General features: G+C 36.9%; 1 protein-coding gene across 4 annotated transcripts in view; it reads right to left on the bottom strand.

The window, feature by feature from the left end:
* The window catches only part of cntn4 (contactin 4), a 204572-nt gene that overhangs the window by 52847 nt on the left and 131000 nt on the right, over nt 1-20725 (bottom strand). For all 4 annotated transcript variants that reach the window (XM_067460243.1, XM_067460242.1, XM_067460244.1 and 1 more), the window contains 3 exons: nt 14464-14603; nt 7349-7478; nt 4442-4592 (listed from right to left, as the gene is read on the bottom strand). In XM_067460243.1, the coding sequence (XP_067316344.1) occupies nt 4442-4592; nt 7349-7478; nt 14464-14603 (421 nt within the window). The remainder of the gene's footprint in view (nt 1-4441; nt 4593-7348; nt 7479-14463; nt 14604-20725) is intronic.

Genomic DNA, 20725 nt, shown 5'->3' with positions numbered 1-20725 from the left:
ACTTGTGATTTATCCATTTTTCTTTTTAATTACCTCTGTGTCAAAGATAGGTGAAGAGGTCTAGGTGGAATACCATTCATTATCGAAGGCAGAAAAGAGCATTATTTTGTCCTATACTTCAAAGAGGGGCCCAAACGGCATCAAAAAATAACGTTTTAATAAGACTTCCTAAAAAAGAATACTCAGGATTTGCCTTTTTCCCTGACTGCAAAGACAGATTGGCGAGATTTAAAATTTAAATACCTTGTAAGATGTCTGCTGTCTTAAAAAAAGATTTCAATTCTTTAGATCCACTTAAACTCAAAACACCCATTCGACACCTAAATGGCTTTTTAAAATTCAAATAAGGCTCTTAGCAATCTTTGTAACTACGGAACACTTGGTTCCCCAAAAGAAAACAAGCACTGTCTAACACGATATTTATAGCAAATAAAGCACAGCAAGGACTATTATCTAAAGTGGTAGTGCCAGACAGGACAAAGAAAAGTCTTCCATAATAAGGATAGACAAGATAACAAAAGGGAGCGACCCCAAAAAAGTATCTGGACACTTAGGGCACCCTTAAAATGTCTAAATTTCATTACATTAGATAACAAAACACCAAACTAACTTCTTTGAGCAAATCTATTTTTTAAAGTCAGTGACCTGCAATTAAACATGTTCTACTAAGTGTGACTATTGTTAAGCATCTAAGTGCTTTTTTTACCTTAATTTTGAAAGTATTTATATAGTTTTGCTTTAAATGCTGTGTATTTTACTAAGATATTTTGTCATTGAATCAAAACACTTTTGGGACCATGTTATCTTCTCTACACCATAAGAAGTGCTCAAGGATTCCTAAAATGAAACCATAAACTGGACAGCACATATCTCTATTTTCAAATCTGTTTGTGAATAAAATGCCTGACAATAGTTTTTAAAAGAATAGGGAAGAGTGAAAAGAATAAAGACGTCTCAAGGCAAATCAATTTTCTGCCTTGACTCTTCAAGGTGTAGACATCAAGAATTGTCCTGCTTTGCTGTCCTCTCACACAGGACAGCTCAAGGACATTGACAGCATAACCCCTATGCAAACGGCCCGCCACTCTGTTTGATGAGCACCAACACCAACTTTGTATATGTAAACGATGGGCAACCGTGGTGTGCACACACTGGCAGATGCATACACAAACACACAGAGACGCACTGAACTTTGCCTATCTCAGTGTGGTCAAACGCAAACGCTCCAGGTCGGTGACATACTGCACTAGTATCAAGCTGGGTCTGGTTGAGACAGAGACATATGTTTGTTGATAAAGGCTGGTCTGGCAGGGACGCTGACCTCCTACTAAGAGTGCAGAGAAGTTGATTAACACCCTGCCTTTGCTCAGGAGGGAATATTACTAGTCACCTGATAAACCTGCAGAGTCCAGTTATGAAGGACTGCGTGTTACTGGAGCTGTTAATGAGAACATCAGGCTTCATTTGAATAATTGTGTGCTCGCTGATTTTGGTGCAAAATCTGCATCTTTTAGAAAACTTCATCACAGTTAAAGTGATCATATATATATATATATATATATATATATATATATATATATATATATATATATATATATATATATATATATATATATATATATATATATATATGATCACTTTAACTGTGATGAAGTTTTCTAAAAGATGCATATATATATATGCACTGTCAAAAAAAAAGGTACAGTGTTGTCAGTGGGGTGGTACTTTAAGTTATAAAAGTGAAAAGGTACATCTTTGTACCTTACTCACCCCTAAATGGTACATAGTAGTACTTTAAAGGCACATATTAGTACCTTTTCGGTTTTGTACCTTAGGGTACCGCCCCAGTGACAGCAATGCACGTTTTTTCTGACAGTGTGGATGCATTTCGGCAGTGGTGTGTAACGCAGTCACTCCTTCTAGCCACTTTGGAAGGTTGAATTTTGGAGTGACATTGCACATATTGCTCAAAACACAAAACCACCTCTCAGATCTAAATTTAGTTATTTTCACTGCTTATTGCACTTTACAGTCAAAGACACACAAAATAATGCTATCTATCTATCTATCTATCTATCTATCTATCTATCTATCTATCTATCTATCTATCTATCTATCTATCTATCTATCCATCCATCCATCCATCCATCTATCCATCTATCTATCTATCTACTATCCATCTATCCATCTATCTATCTATCTATCTATCTATCTATCTATCTATCTATCTATCTATCTATCTATCTATCTATCTATCTATCTATCTATCTATCTATCTATATATATATATATATATATTAGGGGTATAACGATACGCGTATTCGTATTGAACCGTTCGGTACGAGGCTTTCGGTTCGGTACGCGGTACGCATTATGTACCGAACGGTTCTCGGACTAATTAATTAGATTTGGAAAAATAAAAAAGTGTCTGAAATATAATAACATGCGTTCAACAATAACCAAAACGACATAACAGGCAATGCCCCTGACACCGCCGAAGTGAAAGAAAAACAAAAAAAACACCAAATATGTTTTAGGCTGCTCAGTCAGGTGTTCGCTTACTCAGTAGGCTACGCGCTGAATGCTCGTGGCAAAATGGCTATTGCGTTCAACAAACCAGAAATAGAAGATCCTCCAATAACCAACAGGTCTGGTGTTTGGGTGAACTTTGGATTATTTGTAAGGTATGATGGTGTTGGCAAGAGTGATGGATAAAAAAAACAACGGTATGTCGCATTTGCTACATGATGGTACAGCAGCGGGAATAATTAATGCCATGTCAACTCATTTACGCCGACAACAAGACGATAAAAAGTAGAAACAGCAACTATCCCCGCAGCATTAAGACAGACATTTCCAACTTATTCAAATGGCAAAAGACATCACCGCGGCGAGTGGTCCATTTATAGCCGCGGATATGAGACCTTGCGCCCATTTTCACACAAACTCCGTCTGCAGTGCGTAGCCTATGCGGTGCGTATTTTTTCCGTACCCATGTTAACGGTTGCGGACTACAAACGCAGCACATTTGAAAGCACAACAGGGTGTGCGGCTCCTGCACCGCATACGCAGCGCAAAACGCACCGCATACGCACTGCAGACGGAGTTTTAAGAACATGCTTAAAGTAATTGAGCCCCGTTACAATGTTCCTTCACGAGCCCATTTCAGCCAGTAATTCCTGCTTTGTCCCAAAAAACAAAAGCACAAACAGAGAACCAATTGGCCAAAGCAATAGCGGTTGCTCTGACAACAGGCTGGATGTCAAGGGCTACACAAAGCTACCTGACTGTGGCACATTACATTATGAATGGGAGCTGAACAGCCACGTTCTTCAGACACGCCCCCTTGAGAGTCAAAAAAGTGAGGATTTGGCCAAAGGGATGACAGAAGCAGTAGTGTGTGAAAAAAGTGTGGAGAGAGCTAATGTCTTATTCCTGTAACTACATAGAAGATGGGTAAAGTATAACTCCGTCATTGTTCAATGTAAAAAAAAAAAAATCCATACTTTGTTAGTTTTATTAAAATAATAATTAAAAAAGGTAATTTATCTGCCAATTTTTTTTTCTTTTTGCTGTCTCTAAAACATACCGAACCGTACCGAACCGAACCGTGACACCAGTGTATCGTATCGAACCGAACCGTGAATTTTGTGAACCGTTACACCCCTAATATATATATATATATATATATATATATATATTCAAATATTACAATGTGCATCTCTTCATGTGTGGGCATGGCTCAATTTTCAGCATCATTAATCGAGTCTTCATTGTCACATGAATTAATTGATAAATGACCCAAAACTTTTGAACGGTAGTGTAAGTAATAAAATATATTTTGCATTCAGATTACCCTTACATTATAATATTTTATATAATCATATTTGTATATGTATATAATATTTCATATGTTTTTATAATATTTTAAGGCAATATGTTTGATAAAAGGGCACAGTTTAGAGATCCGCAGTACACATTTGCAGAAAATGGCCCACAGTGAGGCTCTTGTGTTTAGGGGAGTGCGCAAATAACAGAAGGAGATAGTAAAACAGAATGAAAGGAAGAGAAAAGAGCAGTTGAAACTGAAACGCAAAGCCCACTAGAGACATATCGTTGCGACCCTTAGCAGAGACATGCTGAGACATGCTTTTTCTCTGGCTGCTGTAGTGGGATTCCACAGGCAGAGATGAATGGCCAAAGTCAGTGGCAGTGCTTTGTTGCTGTGAATAACAGAAATGATTTGACAAAGACATTATATCAAAAACCAGATCTGGAGCACAACTGCAGTATTGTGGGCTCATCATCCCACAGTCCAGTTGACTGTTCCTGGATCAGATTGGAAAAGCTTAGGTTTTGTAACATTATATAAAAAGACTGCCAATTGAGGAAAGGCTCCGCAGATATGACTAATGACATCTGAGTGGGATAAGGGAGTTACCTGCTGCTTTCTCTGAGGGCGTCGTTGCCTTTGCGCCAAGAGATCGTGCCTCGAGGAGACATCTTGGGCTTGCATTCAATGAGAACATCACCACCTTCTCTCACTAAAGTGTAGCTCTTTAGCTGATTTTGGGAGAAATCTGGAGCGATGGCTGAAATGAAAGAGCAAGTTTTAAATTATATTAAAAGTATTCTTCAACAGAAAACAGAAAATGTGCTTAAAATGTTCATAACTGAAACTGTATCGTGCAAATATTTTAAATTACATCCACTATAAAACATGATATGATCAACACATTATGAAAACATGTTTTAACATTGCTTTAACTCATCAAATTAAGTTAAGCAATTTTCAACTTTTTCATGTTTTCACTAATTTTTTAAGTCAGTTTTACGCCACAATATGTAATTTTTCACAGCTAGAGGTCGCTTATTCAAAACAAAAGCATATAATGCTTGACGCCTAGATTTCACAGAGCTTTTATTATGCCACAGACGAGTTCCATGTACACAGCATTGTTTTATCATTTTAGATACATTATTTGAGTCTGTTGAAAGTTATGTTGTAATGCTAGGCTGTGTGTTCACTCGGCGGCTACTATAAGACAATTGTTGCACACTGCAGTGAGCTAGATTGATATTAGGCATGGTAAATCAAGAAAATGAGATTTAAATAATAAGAAAATTAAAAGTGTTGAGCTATATAATGATTTGTTTTCTGTTGGTGAATATATCCAAACAGTTGTTCCCCTGACTAATAAAACATATTAAATCGTCTTTGGTGTTTCAATGGTTTCTACAAAATCAAAGGTAAAACGGGTGTGATGTCATTGTAGGCGACACGCACACAGTCCGTGTCCTGGTTAAAATTGCTATTTCTCTTGATTTAAACATTCTTGGAAACATTTGGGATAATGTAAGTACACAAGTCAACAAAATATATAAATTGTTCTAGTGGTTTTTGGATATTTTAATCTAAAAATCTTACATATTGTGCCTTTAATGTAATTTAAGTTGAAATCACTTAAACATCCAAATAGATTGTACTAATATAATATAACTTTTTTTCAGAGTGCACAAACACAGGAATATTTTATAATCAACACAAGTGGCAAGACAATTAACCTCTAGCTGATATGTATACACATAAACGGTAAAGTATCTACATGGCAACTAACTCTCATTAGAGTTGTATAGATTGTCTGCTTAATACCTGCTAAGTACATGTCAACTTGTTCTACTAACCCTAACAAAAAGTCTACTAATACTCTAATGAGAGTTGACATGTAGTTGCAAACTAATGAGAGTTAGTAGAAGACTATAGAAATAATGTGTAAAAAAAAAAAAATCAGCACAGGAAAGAAATCAATGTCAGAGGGTCATTTAAATTACTCTTATAATTAAATTATTCAAAGTTACTGAATGACTATAAAAAAGTCTAATCACTAGCTTTGCTAGTGTGCAAACAGAAGAGGCTGAAAACATCAGAGCTCTGGCCTAGCAGTTTGCTATGCGGTGCTCATGTGGTTTTATTGTTTGAATCCAGTTTGACATTTCCATTTCCCCCTCTTATCCCCATCATTTCCCATCCTGTATCTTACCGTGCCAATAAATCAATGACACACAAAGAACCACTGAAATATTTCACAAAAATAATATTTAACAACTGAAGACCATCATGCATCAGGCCAATTTTTGCCTTCATATTTGACCATAATTACAGGTATGCAGACATGAGGATTAAGGACTATTTAGAGCACATTTTCTCTAATCATTGTGTTTCAAAGGAAGACACGCGTACGTGGGTACGTATGATGTAGAAACAGAGATGGCAGAACAGAGGCTTGCCGTATATGCCACACTTTAATTATCACACACTCCTTTTTTTCTGCTAAGAAAAACAAAGGGAAAATGTCACGTCCTTTCCTCTTATTTCCACATTGCCCACTCAAATTAGTTTTTATTATGATAATTTCTCCGGCTCTACAATCTTCACACTCTGTCTTTTAAAAGGCACTTCAATTATTTTATCTGCGCAAGGGATTGACAATTATTCTCCTGTAAGTTCAGTTTCTTGGCCATTTTGGCGGCTGAATATTTCTGGCAAAACAATAAACAAAGAAAACTGTGGGTGAATTTTGCTGTAAGATGGCAACTAAACAGCTCTGGAGTTTAGCGCCCATGACTATCGCAATGCCAGTTTAATATGCAGTAACCATTTGTACAAAGTCATTTGTATTTTCATTCCTGAACAAATGCAAACACTCTGGCTTTTTCAAAACACTGCTGTGTGTTTGACTGTCCCCAACATACTGCATCAGCTTCTCGCTCAAACAATTGCATGAGCTGGTTTAGGTTTTAACAAATCCTTTTTGTTTTAATTCATTTAAAAAGAGCATGCTCACATGAGTCATTTGCTCAGGAACAACACCGGTTAAGCTGTATGTTTCTGATTCACTTAAAAAAGAATGTTCTGTAATCATAATACACTGGTTGCTCGTCTGTTTCACAGTGTAAATTCAATAGCGGTGTTGTGGTGCCATTAAATAAGTAGTGTGGGACGGGTATTTTAGTTTGGTATTCTGACATTGAAGCCCTAATGTGGCTTCAGAGAAACATTAGCTCAACCAAAAGCCTGTTTGAATCAAACCTTATTTTTGTTGTGCGCTACAAGTGAGGCATAAATTAACTTCAGAATAAGAATGAAATGCCTATCTGCACATGCAATGAATAATATTAAACATCTAATTGCATTATGACTCATAAGTGGCAATTATCAAGAGCATATAGTTAAGATAAAGAGTGTAAGCTTTATTAAAGGAGTCATTATTCTGTGGTTTACAACTTTATGAATTCACTAACCAAAGCTAATTTTTCAGTCAAACTCAAATAACCAGGTCTCACTTACCTATAACTCTGAGTTCAGCATTAGAGTACACTTCTCCGTACTTGTTCCCAGCCACACACTGGTACATTCCAACATCGGAGAGCTCCAGGCGAGTGATGGACAGGGCACCATTAATGACCTGCACCCTCTCCTGTGGAAAACAGGAGATCTCCGTTAAGAGTCTTTTACTGAGATTGCTAATCTGCATAAAAGCACAACGTGTCTGGGAAGGTAAATTACATCTGGAGGTTGATGGAAACAATCATAAATCTGAGTGTTCATTACTAATGGGAGACACTGCGTAGGGAGGCTGCTCAAAAACGATGGTAATAAATCTGTATGTTTATGAGATGGAAATAAAACCCCGGCTTGTTTACTTCTTAACCAGAGCTCGAGCCTCTGTATTCTGTGGACAAGTCGTTGGGAGGCTGGATGATGTTTGCCATTATAAACAAGCTGGGCTAATAATTTAACACCGACAGCTTTATACCATTTCAAGTATGTGATGGAATGAAGTTTGCATGTCTTCTGATGTTAACTAAACTTGTTTGATGAATATAGAGCATTGAAAAACAACATCAAATGGTTAAACCAGGTTTCATTACTTCCAAGACAGCTTAAAACACCAGGACACTGCGATCAAAGGTGTGTGTTTGTGTGGAAATGTGGAATGTGATTTCACCAAGTACAACATGTTCCTGTATCAGATCTGAGGACAAGATTACAGTTTATTTAAAGATTAGGCTTAAAACCAGGCCTAGGTGCCTCTACATCAGTGTGTATATATATATATATATATATACAGTGCCTTGCGAAAATATTCGGCTCCCTTGAACTTTGCGACCTTTTGCCACATTTCAGGCTTCAAACATAATGATAATATGCATAAATTTTTGTGAAGAATCAACAACAAGTGCGACACAATCATGAAGTAGAACGAAATTTATTGGATATTTCAAACTTTTTTAACAAATCAAAAACTGAAAAATTAGGCGTGCAAAATTATTCGGCCCCTTTACTTTCAGTGCAGCAAACTCTCTCCAGAAGTTCAGTGAGGATCTCTGAATGATCCAATGCTGACCTAAATGACTAATGATGATAAATAGAATCCACCTGTGTGTAATCAATACTCAGTATAAATGCACCTGCACTGTGATAGTCTCAGAGGTCCATTTAAAGCGCAGAGCATCCTGAAGAACATGGAACACACCATGCAGGTCCGGGATACTGTTGTGGAGAAGTTTAAAGCCGGATTTAGATACAAAAAGATTTCCCAAGCTTTAAACATTCTAAGGAGCACTGTGCAAGCGATAATATTGAAATGGAAGGAGTATCAGACCACTGCAAATCTACCAAGACCTGGCCGTCCCTCTAAACTTTCAGCTCATACAAGGAGAAGACTGATCAGAGATGCAGCCAAGAGGCCCATGATCACTCTGGATGAACTGCAGAGATCTACAGCTGAGGTGGGAGACTCTGTCCATAGGAGAACAATCAGTCGTATATTGCACAAATCTGGCCTTTATGGAAGAGTGGCAAGAAGAAAAAAGTGTTGTTTAAAGTTTGCCACAAGCCACCTGGGAGACACACCAAACATGTGGAAGAAGGTGCTCTGGTCAGATGAAACCAAAATTGAACTTTTTAGCAACAATGCAAAACGTTATGTTTGGTGTAAAAGCAACACAGCTCATCACCCTGAACACACCATCCCCACTGTCAAACATGGTGGTGGCAGCATCATGGTTTGGGCCTGGTTTTCTTCAGCAGGGACAGGGAAGATGGTTAAAATTGATGGGAAGATGGATGGAGCCAAATAAAGGACCATTCTGGAAGAAAACCTGATGGAGTCTGCAAAAGACTTGAGACTGGGATGGAGATTTGTCTTCCAACAAGACAATGATCCAAAACATAAAGCAAAATCTACAATGGAATGGTTCAAAAATAAACACATCCAGGTGTTAGAATAGCCAAGTCAAAGTCCAGACCTGAAGCCAATCGAGAATCTCCGGAAAGAACTGAAAACTGCTGTTCACAAACGCTCTCCATCCAACCTAACTGAGCTCCAGCTGTTCTGCAAGGAGGAATGGGCAAAAATTTCAGTCGCTCGATGTGCAAACCTGATATATACCCCAAGCGACTTACAGCTGTAATCGCAGCAAAAGGTGGTGCTAAAAAGTAATAACTTAAGGGGCCGAATAATTTTGCACACCCAATTTTTCAGTGTCTGATTTGTTAAAAAAGTTTGAAATATCCAATACATTTCGTTCCACTTCCTGATTGTGTCCCACTTGTTGTTGATTCTTCACAAAAAATTACAGTTTCATATCTTTATGTTTGAAGCCTGAAATGTGGCAAAAGGTTGCAAAGTTCAAGGGGGCCGAATATTTATATATATATATATATATATATATATATATATATATATATATATATATATATATATATATATATATATATATAAATTTCAGACAGTCACCTTGGATTGGAGAGCATTTAGTTTCCACCTCATGTTTCCTTCCAACCGGCATAAACAACATTTAAAAGGCTCATAAAAAGACAGGTTCATATTAAAAATTGGCATGAAAAGTGGCAGAACACTTGCTGCTATGGTTTAGAGACCATTCTGTCCTTTCATATTTCAAATTTTGCCCTTTAACGTCATTCTTGCTACACAAGGAATACTCAAAAAAAAAAAAAATTCTAAGCCATGTTGACATTCAGACCAAAAGCACAACTCTGAGTGACATTGCTTTTACATAACCGTTCAGTAATTCATTAAAAAAGCAGTTAATACTTGGTAACTTCTATTTTGTGCGAAGTATTGTCTATTAATTTGTCTTTGGTCTGCTAAAGAAAATATTTTCAAGTGAAGCCGAAGAGAAATACACTGTAGGGCATCTCCAAGCAACACACAGCTGTGTCATTCCTAAATGAATACATCTTTTTGAATGATTCAATTGAGTAAAAGTTTCAATTTATCTAAGTTTATTTATAGATTGACTTATTCAGAATGATTCAATGTTTTTGAAAGAACTGGCTGGGGAAAAGATCCACTCATTCATAAGGGCATCAACTGAGTGAAAGATTCTAATCTCACTTATAAAGGCAGTGTTTTGTTTAATTCCTGATTCTGATTCAGTTTTTTTGTATGAATCGGTTGAGTTAATGTTTTAATGTCTTGTATACATGGATGTTATGTATGTGGAGAAATAGGCCAATTATTTTTGAAGTCAGAAGTTAAACCTACCTTACCATAATGTTAAACATATCCTAGATGCATTTTTAAATCTTCCAAACCAATATACATAAAACAAACCTGCTGAAAGAGTCTAAACAATTCCCACCAGCTACCAATTTGGAATAGCACTCTTACCATTTATTTGTAAAAATTGGAATGGCATGCAGATTTAATAATGACAGAACGTTCATTTTAGAGTGAACTCATTTGTGAAGAATTCCCTTTTCGTTTTTCCTTTAATGTCAATGAAGTGTTAACTGTAGTCACGGCTATATAAAACAGCAGTTGGTCCTTTGGATAATCTGTGCTTGAATGAGATGTGTGCCTGGTGTATAGTCTGAAATGGAGAGAAGGCGGAAGGGACAAATGCACAATGTGGGACAAATAAGACTTCACAGAAAATCACATGGTGGCGTATATCAGTTTGGAGTGAGGCGATGCTTAACTTTACTACCACACTAATTAACCGTGACGTTCCTCTTAAATCAGCAGTTTTGCATGTGACAGGACCTGAGGGAGGCCACCATCTGCATGTCTGCGCCGAAATGCAGCGATTGGCAATGTCACTGCTAGAAATCCGTAGGGTCAGGACATAAACTGCAATGCATGACTACAGTTGCGGCAAATTCTCCTCCTGATATGAAGTGCGTGTGCATGGCTGCGTGGACGTTTTCATTTCCTAAGTCTTGATTTAAATCTACGCCTTTTAAAAGATGATAACGTCTCCATGTTAGGCATCATTACCAGTTTCTTACTGTTGTAAACACTCTCTTTTGTGTTATGTGGTACAAACTACAAATATAAGCTGGGTTCTGTGTAAGCCGTACGAGCTGGAATCAAAAAAAGACAATGATACGGGTGAACAGGATCATTGACACGTTTATTACTAGATTAGCCAAGACACGGTATGTGCCTCACATCATTTTCCTTTCTCTTAGTGACTAGAGCATCACAGTGATTTACAAAGAAGAGGTTTTTAGCTGGTCACCTTAACAATGCTGCCTTCAAATAAAGCAGAAAGAACACGAAAGGTCCCAACTGATTACGCACAATGAAAATAACAAATGGTATAAGTCAACAACCCATGCTTTTGCTACATCAATGACCTTTAGTTATACAATTGATTAAAGCTCTGATGTTGACGGTGACATTTGGAGATCGTAATAATTCTGCACTGATTAATTCATTTAACCGGGATACATTGAAAATCAACATTTCAGAATCAAAATGTAAGCTAGGGCCATGATTCAATCAAGAGATTGTTGTGCCCTTGGGACATTAGTCTGCCATAGTACAAACCGGGTGATATTTATTCAGTGCTCAAATAGATGTGCTTCCAGAAAGGCACAAGGTCTTACAAATCATTTTTAAAAGCATAAATGCAAAATAAAAAGATTTTATTGCATTTTAAATTCAAGTGCACCTTTTGGCAATTGCCTTGTCACATGAATGCACCTGTAAAGCATTGATCATTATGCAAATGTGCTTTTCAAATACAAATTCACTCAACAAATGTGGATCCAACCAGCAAAATCTGCATTAAAAATCCTTTCCTGAGGTCCAACGCATGTTAATGAACTTGAGCTTTTTTGACTGCAGTGTATTCTGCTGGAAACGTTCTCTAATAAAGTGCAAAACAATGAAACGGACAGACTGCTAATTATTCAGCGCAGAGAGAAATTCTAATCTGGTGGCGTGAAAGATGAAAAAGAGTGAGTGACAGATGAAGACAGACAAGTGACCATGCCTCTGAGCACATAAACAGCCCTATACAGTGTCTCTAAATGGATCAATATCTTTTGTTTTGTTTGCACCCGCGTCGCATAGCGAGGCTAATTTACATGAAGTTTACTGATTTGTTTATTCACCACACCATAGTTGTGCCAAAGAGCTACTAGTCTCTAAAAATAACTTCATGTGCTGAGAGTTTGGAATTCTGGGTGAAATGCTCTCAGTGGAGACAGGTTGTGTATTACATAGAGTGTCGAGACATATAAATGTTTATTACCTCTTTCACTATAGTTTAAATGGATTTCAGAGAAAGACAAAACAATAAGAGCATGTCTAGTGCACAATAAAGGTTTATAAGCCTTCTAATGGCTTAGAAAAAAACGGACTAAAAATCTGCTCTTTTAGCTCAGAGATTTAATGGGAGATTGTTGAGTATCTTACATCTTGCGTTATAAACGACTGTACTAAACCAAGCCTTAATGTTCATTAAATGTGTTTTACTTTATTTAAGGACATCTTAAATGTCCTTCATATGCTGCATGAGCTCGTGTTGATGTCTGTTACGTTGCAAACCAGTAATGATGAGCAGTAAAGGATGATTAGAAGAGATAAGACCTTATTTAAAGTTGACATGAAATCAAAACTGTCCTATTTACTTACTTAATGAACTTTACTGGTCTTATCATGCATAATTTACCAGAGTATGCCCAGCAAGCAATAGCCGTCATTTTATAGTCTCGATTAACTATAGACCCGATAAAGTCCGTCTGTGAGTAACCCACTTCTAGCCAAAATACAATTTAATTTGGTTGCATTACATTTTTGCCAAAATAACTTGCCAGATGTATGATACTCCATCATGTAAGCAAAGTCAACAGCGATTACACTGCGTTTGGTTTCATTTCCTTGGTTAGATGTCTATTGCATTTTCACTGACAGCCCAAATTTGGCCTTGCTTTAGCCTAGACGTCAGGGCTGTGTTTGGACGGCTGTTAGATGTCTTTTTAATGCAAAATTGCTTGCTGGGTGTTATTTCAAAGAATTTCATCAAAATGTTAAAACTTTCTCCACTTCAAACTGATCTCACCAAGGCTGCTGAAGTTTCAACCAAAATATACTGGCAGTGTTTCAGGAGAGCAGCAGACCTCCAAAACTGCAAAGTCTTACAGTACACATTTTTTATGATCCAATAAATTCCAGATGGATAAAAATACTCACATTAAACATTCTGAAAAGTCACGAGGGAAGTAAAAAGGGTTGAAAAAGTCATTTAATATCACCTTCAAGCATCTAAAAAAATAACTTAGACAAACTCACAAAAAAGGAAGAGGTATGAAATGAAAATGTGTTGGTTCAATCTTTGAAATGTGATGTTAGGGAGTATTGGTAGTGCTTTCTTCTAGCTATTGCCACCTTGAGCTTATTGCATTTTTGGGCAGCTATTCCCCTCTCATCGTAAGAACAAGTGGTGGATATTTGGAAGCTTTTATGTTCTCAATTTTGTCTCTTCCTATTGGTTTGATAATTCTGGAGTGGCCTATAAAGAAGGTCTGCAGAATGACATATCAGGTACTCGACTGGATTCACTTTGATTTAGATGGTTATAGAGAAGCCATTAAGCAATACACTTTAAAGCATCGGTCTCACAAGGTTAATAAAGATGGCTGGCAGGTCTACTGTGATGACTGTTATCAAATCACTGATATAACCTAAAAACAAGTCAATACCTTTCTCTGTTTTCTTTGTATCAAGCATTATCCGTATTTTCAAATATAACATTTAAAGGGTTAGTTCGCAAAAAAAAAAAAAAAAAAAAAAGACGCATTCTGCACCCTTTACTCATGCCATTCCAAACCTGTATGATTTTATTTCTCATGTGGGATGATATTTTGAAGAATGTTTCAACTGCTTTTAGTCACAGTAAGAAGCAAAGTCAAAGGGGTCCAAAACAACAGTATGGACGAACAACATTTATATGTGATATTTTTAACAAAATATCTTCTTTTGTGTTCCACAGAAGAAAGTAAGTCATGAGGGGGAGCAAATGATGAACACATTTTCACTTTTAGGCAAACTCTAACCATTAATGCAATTTCTATTATTAATCATTGTCAGCGTCTGTTACAAAAGTCTAGTGACCGTCCTCAAACCTCAGTGGTGAACTGACCTCAGTCGGCTCCAGGTTCTCTCCATTCTTCATCCACCTGTAAGAAGGTTTGGGTTTCCCTGTGGCCTTGCATTCCCACACCAGAGAGTCGTCTATGGCCTTCTGTACATCCTGGGGCTTCTCAATTAGCTGAGGGGAGGCTGAAACAACCAACAGCAGAGGTAATGACTACACAGAATTCTTTTAACCTTGACTATTACCTGTTATGTGTCCTTCAAAGCGGACTTTCATTCTTAGAGCTATGAACTGTGGGAAATGTGCAACAATGCCACATAAAAAAAAAAAAAAACAGCAGCAGTGACAATAGAAACACTGATTCACACTTACACTGACATCTTACACTAATCTAATATATTACTATTGTCTAAAAGCTAATACCATAAACTACCTCAACCAATGCTGTTAGGGTAAATTATGGCTTAATTATAAACAAGCTGTATTGATCTTTATCTTTTAAATGCATGCAACTCAAACCTAGTAAATAATTGACAAAGAGCACATTTAGGGAATCATTTATGGACATTTTCCCTAAAAGGAAACTAAAAGACAGGTAGGAACGGGCAGAACACTTACAAACAAACAATAAATAATGTGTGTAAAGTGTAAAGTCTAGCCGATGACCGATTCCAATTGCATTCTGAAAATAGGAAGTAGTGATTTGGACGAACTTTGGAGTCAAATCTATTCAATGAATCATTTATTCACAAAATCAGTCTACATTATACATTTGTGATATAATTCTTGAGTTCAAAACTTACTGGCTCTGCTGATCTGCAGCTGTTGATGGGATGATTATTGCTGAACAGCTTACATTTTGGTCACTTTACTGCCATTAAAAACTATTGTATGACTCCAGAAGATTTGAACCTAGCAAGCAAATTTGCATTTAAATAACGTCTAATAGCTGTTTAAACACTGAAGCCCTGATGTCTAGGCGAAAACAAGGCAAAATCTGGGCTGTCAGTGAAAATGTAATAGACTTCTAACTACAGTATATCCTAATTATAGACTAGTCATCTAGAACATGATTATGTCAAAGACATGAAACCAAACACAGTGTAATCACTGTTGACTTTGCTTACGTGATGGAATATCATACATCTCGCAAGTTATTTTGGCAAAAACGACATGTAACCAAATCAAGGATATTTTGGCTAGAAGTGTAGAACTATATTGAGTCTATACTTAACCTAGACAGTGAAATGGCTTTTTTACTGGTTTTCTACTGATCAAATCTTTATCTTTAACTTTTTTTTTTTCGCCCTAACTGGGCACTTCTTGTATTGAAAAGACCCAACCAATTCTTCTTCTTCTTCTTCAAAAAAAAAAAAATATATATAAAAAGAATCAAAGTCAAAAAGATTTAGAACATCATAGCAAAAATAACAGAATTACAATTTTAGTAAGCTGTACTTTTAATTATATTCCCGTTGCTGCAAACTAGTCACATTTCAGTCGCAAACTATCGACATTTACTACTGAAAACCAAAGTGCTGCTTGGGATCCCTTAGTCACTGCCACTCAGTCTATCTCAGACTCGCTTGGAGAGTATTGACTTTTAAACCCCGCTGTTTAAATGAGAGTAAGCAGTCAGGGCCTGACTTAGCCTTGCCCACAGGGCACACAATCACTCTCAACATTTCACGCCCACAAGTCAAACTTGAGAGGAATGAGAGGTAAAGAGGTCAAAATGAGCTCTCAGCATCCTTAATACCAACTGAATGCTCATTCAGTGGCATACTGTGATTATGATAGACGTTTTCGGTGTCCCTAGCAATCATAATATACTCTACGGAAGAACATACCTTGAGGTTTTATTTGTATAGAGAAACTCTTGATGCAACAATCATTTGGTGAAACGTACAGTAAGTGACTTCCAACACTACCTAATGCCACATTTTACCATTCATTTTGCCTCTTTAAAGGCTCTATATATTTCTAAGGATTGGGTAAAAAATGATGACATGACCCCTTAAAGGGATAGTTCACCCAAGAAATTTAATTATCCCATAATTGACTCACCCTCAAGCCATCCTAGGTGTATGTGACTATCTTCAAAAATCACATACACCTAGTAAAAACAAAAAATATTTTGGCTAATTCAAGCATTATAATGGCAGCCTAAAATTTAAAGACCAAAAAAGTGCATCCATCCATTATTAAAGTGCTCCACATGGCTCTGGTTATTAATTAAAGTCCTTCTGAAGTGAATTGATGGGTTTGTGTAGGAAAAATATCCATATTTAAAACTTTATAAAGTAAAATATCTAACTTCCACCAGACCGTCTTCCGCATTCAACTTACGAGGAAAGTGTAATGCCTCTTGCAGCTCAAATCGCTTACGCTACACCTGACATCATATGTTGCGCCAGTTATGCTTTTTTCTTAAGTTGAATATGAAAGAGGTCTGGTGGAATCTAGATGTTTGACTTTATAAGGTGTTAAATATGACACGTCCATTAACTGCCATTATAAAACTTGGATTAGCAACCGATTGTATTTGTCTGAAAGAAGAACATCATACAGTATACACCTAGGATTGCTTAAGGGTGAGTAAATCATGGTGTAATTTTCATTTTTGGGTGAACTACCCCTTTAATAGTTAATACTGAAAAGAGCACTTGTCATAACTTAAAACATGTGTTCCTGATAGAGGTACACAATCCTCAGAGCCAAGCCAAGAAAATGACTAGATCTAATGAAGGAAACAAAAACATTTGTGGGCAACTGCTAATCAAGCCAATGTAAGCAGAAAGAATGAAAGGCTTTGAGTGTCTCCTCTTGCTTTGCTGCGCCGGTGAAAGTGATAAACATGAGATACACTTATTGATCGCCTCATTCCCCCAGTCTGCTGACGAATGTCTCGTAGGCCTAATTCCATGGGACTTCAAAATAAGATTACAGATTTTTATCACCTGGCTGGCAAAAGCGAAACGTTAGGGAAGAGAATGAGATACAGAGACTGAAATAGAGGGGAAGGGAGAGAGAGATCCGAATGGCAGTCAAGAGGTCTGTCCTTAGGCTAATCCTGCCATAGAAGAATCCCAAAGCCGCCTGCGTATGGGATAAGTGTCAACCTGCCACGGTTTATTTACATGCCTGCTGTGGCTTAGAGGTGTGTTGTAAATAATTGTGAAACGCTTAATACATCAAATGAGTGATAACTGGCAGGTGGCTAATGGTGGCCATCTTAGCAGACATACAAATAAGTCCAATTGACTTGAATTTAACAATCTAATCACACATAAAGCTAGCCTGGAAATCTAGACGCACCCTAGCACCAGCAAATCTAATTTGCTGCGAGTGTAGTCTAGCAACTCTCAATAGACTAGGAAAAACTAAACTCTGGTCCGGCCAATCACATTGTGTATAGAGTCAGTGGGCGGGCTTAACATAATGCTACTTGTAAACACAGAAGCTGGCGAACGGCGGTCTTTCGAATCGGCTTTGGTCACAATTTTGGAAGACTTGGAGTTATGTTTTTATTTGAGAAAAGAACAAAGAACGGCACTGAAGTCATTCCTAAAAAAGGAAAATGTGTTCAGAGTATTGCCTACCGGATACAGTGAAAGTTAAATGCATCAACTAGCTCCACTTCACGTTGCTCTGGTTGGTGTAGAGCTATCCTATCGCGTACAGAGGGAGTTTGAAAGACAACCGTTTATCCGCCCCTCGGATTGAGCTGTCAATGGTGAGTTCCCAGACCAAACATCTTGATGTGGGTCTGGCTTGTCAGGCTAACTAAAAGCCTGAAAGTTTTTATTTTATTATAGTCAGTTTTCATCTTTTAATGAAAATATACTTTAAAGGGCACATATTATGCACCTTTTTACAATATGTAATATAAGTCTTAGGTGTCCACAGAGTGTGCCAGAAGTTTCAGATCAAAAATCCTAACAAATCATTTCATATATCATTTTGAAAATGGCAATTTTTTGGTTTCTGAAAAATGAGCTGTTTAGTGTGAGTCTCCTTTAAATGTAAATGAGCTGCTGCTCCCCTCCCAAGAGGGCGGAGCCTTCACAGCTTGTGAATGCCAAAATTAAAACTGAAACATGATATCTGTTTGTTTTGATGATCATCTCGCTCATGTGACATTGCAGTTCTTTACCGTCATGACATGGGCGTAGATTACGCGGGGGACGCGGGGGACATGTCCCCCTCACTTTTAATAAAATGTATTTTTCGTCCCCCGCACTTTTACTGGGTCTCACCGATCCTAGTCGACCCGCTCCGAGCGGGATTCGATCCGGCGTTACCCTGCGCGGCGACGGCCAAGTTAACAGGGACACTAAAAACAACCTTCTCTAACCTCGGTTTATAGCGCGCTTCTTGAGGTCAGAGGCAAGTGTATTTACATAGAAACCAATGTGAATACATCAAGATTTAAATTCAGAGACAAAAAATAATCTATGCATGACCTGTAATTTTTTTCGATTCCTAATATGAGGAGGGCGCTCACATAGAAAGTCCAATAGTGGATTCGTAATACCCAGTCACGCTGCTGAAGGAAAACAATCGTTATGAGTGATGAAACGTGACGACGACAATCAGACGATTGCGACAATATATGCTTTATGTGTGTTTTTCAAGTCATCTCGATGTAGGCTATTTATTGACAATAAAGTAGGCTATCATGTGATTAATGTTTAGTATCTTCTGCTCACCAAGGCTGCATTTATGTAATGAAAAATAGTTAAAAAAGTAATATTTTGAAACATTATTACAAATTAAAACAGCTTTTTTCCTATGTGAATATATAGTAATTTATTCCTGTGATCAAAGCTGAATTTATCATCATTAGCTACTCCAGTCTTCAGTGTCACATGATCCTTCACTAATTATTCTCATATGAGGATTTCATAATCAAGAAACATTTATGATTATTATCTGTGTTGAAAACAGTTGTGCTGCTTAAAAATGTTGTGGAAACCATGATAGCCTACATGTTATTTTTCAGGATTCTATAGAATTTTTGAATATAATTTTTTGAATAGAAAGTTCAATGGACAGCATTTATTTGCATTTATTAAATCAATTATTATCTAATTTGTAATATTAAAAATATCACTTGTGATCAATTTAATGCATGTCTGATCAATAAAAGTATTTTTAATTAATTAAAAATTAAAGTAATTTAGCTCTTTTTTTAATTTTACCACAAATGTTTAGATGGTTTCCACAAAAATTAAGCATCACCATGAGCAGCATAACTGATAATAATCATAAATGTGTGTTGATCATCAGATCCTCATCTGAGAATGATTAGTGAAGGATCATGTAACATTGAAGACTGGAGTAATGATGATAAATTCAGCTTTGATAACAGGAATAAATTACACTTTACTATATCTTCACATAGAGAACAGCATGGTTTACATTAGAATACTTTTTTTTTTTACATTGCATACAATCTGTAAAGTCTTAATGCAGAAGTGTTTGTAGTATATAAACCAATCATAAAATTGGCATAAAAAATAGGAGAATAACATTATAGATATTAATTAATGGTTATTGTTCAGCAGTGTATTTTATATCTTGCCCAATTAAAAGCAAGAGATGCGATAAATTATATTGGTCCAAAAAAAAAAAATTGTCATTACGACATTTCTGTCCCCCTCACTTCTGAAAAGATGGCTACGCCCCTGCGTCATGATATATTATCATCTGCATGGGTTTTAATGCCTCTCCCTCTTTAAAATCACTCTCAACTTGAGCACACACACCCGAAACATGCTTCTGTGAGTAGGCTATTAAACTAGACATTCTCTTTCATGTATTATTGCGATTAAACTGTCAAATGCTCACAGAGTTATGTCAGAAACACAAAGTTCACATGAAAACAGTTGGTTATGTCTGTGCACGTATGTAGGAAGTAAGTTACAGAAATCCTGTGTGTATATTAAGATCTGTGTAGCGTTACTAAAGTGAAATAAGTGTAAAATACAGTACCGACTCCTCTATATGCTGTCAATACGACTCAAACAGCAGAAGAAAAAAAGACTCACTCACTGCTCTTGACTGAATCAACTTTAGTAGCTTTGTTATGAACACATTTTGCTGTTAATGCTCTGGTGAGGAGATAAACATGGCGGACGGACTGGCACAGCTCTCTGAAGGCGGAGTCTATGCTAATACGGCAGTGTCCATCAATACTCGTGGGCGGGGTGAGTATTACTCAAATTTTAGCTGTGGTAAATAAGCTGACAAGAAACCGCAAAATGAAATCAAATATATTTAATACACAAACATTTCATCTTTC

This window comes from Pseudorasbora parva, chromosome 12 (genome assembly GCF_024679245.1).
Source record: "Pseudorasbora parva isolate DD20220531a chromosome 12, ASM2467924v1, whole genome shotgun sequence".
NCBI lineage: Eukaryota > Metazoa > Chordata > Actinopteri > Cypriniformes > Gobionidae > Pseudorasbora > Pseudorasbora parva.
The sequence above is the reverse complement of the archived record's forward strand: the minus strand, read 5'-3'. Positions and strand labels throughout refer to the sequence as shown.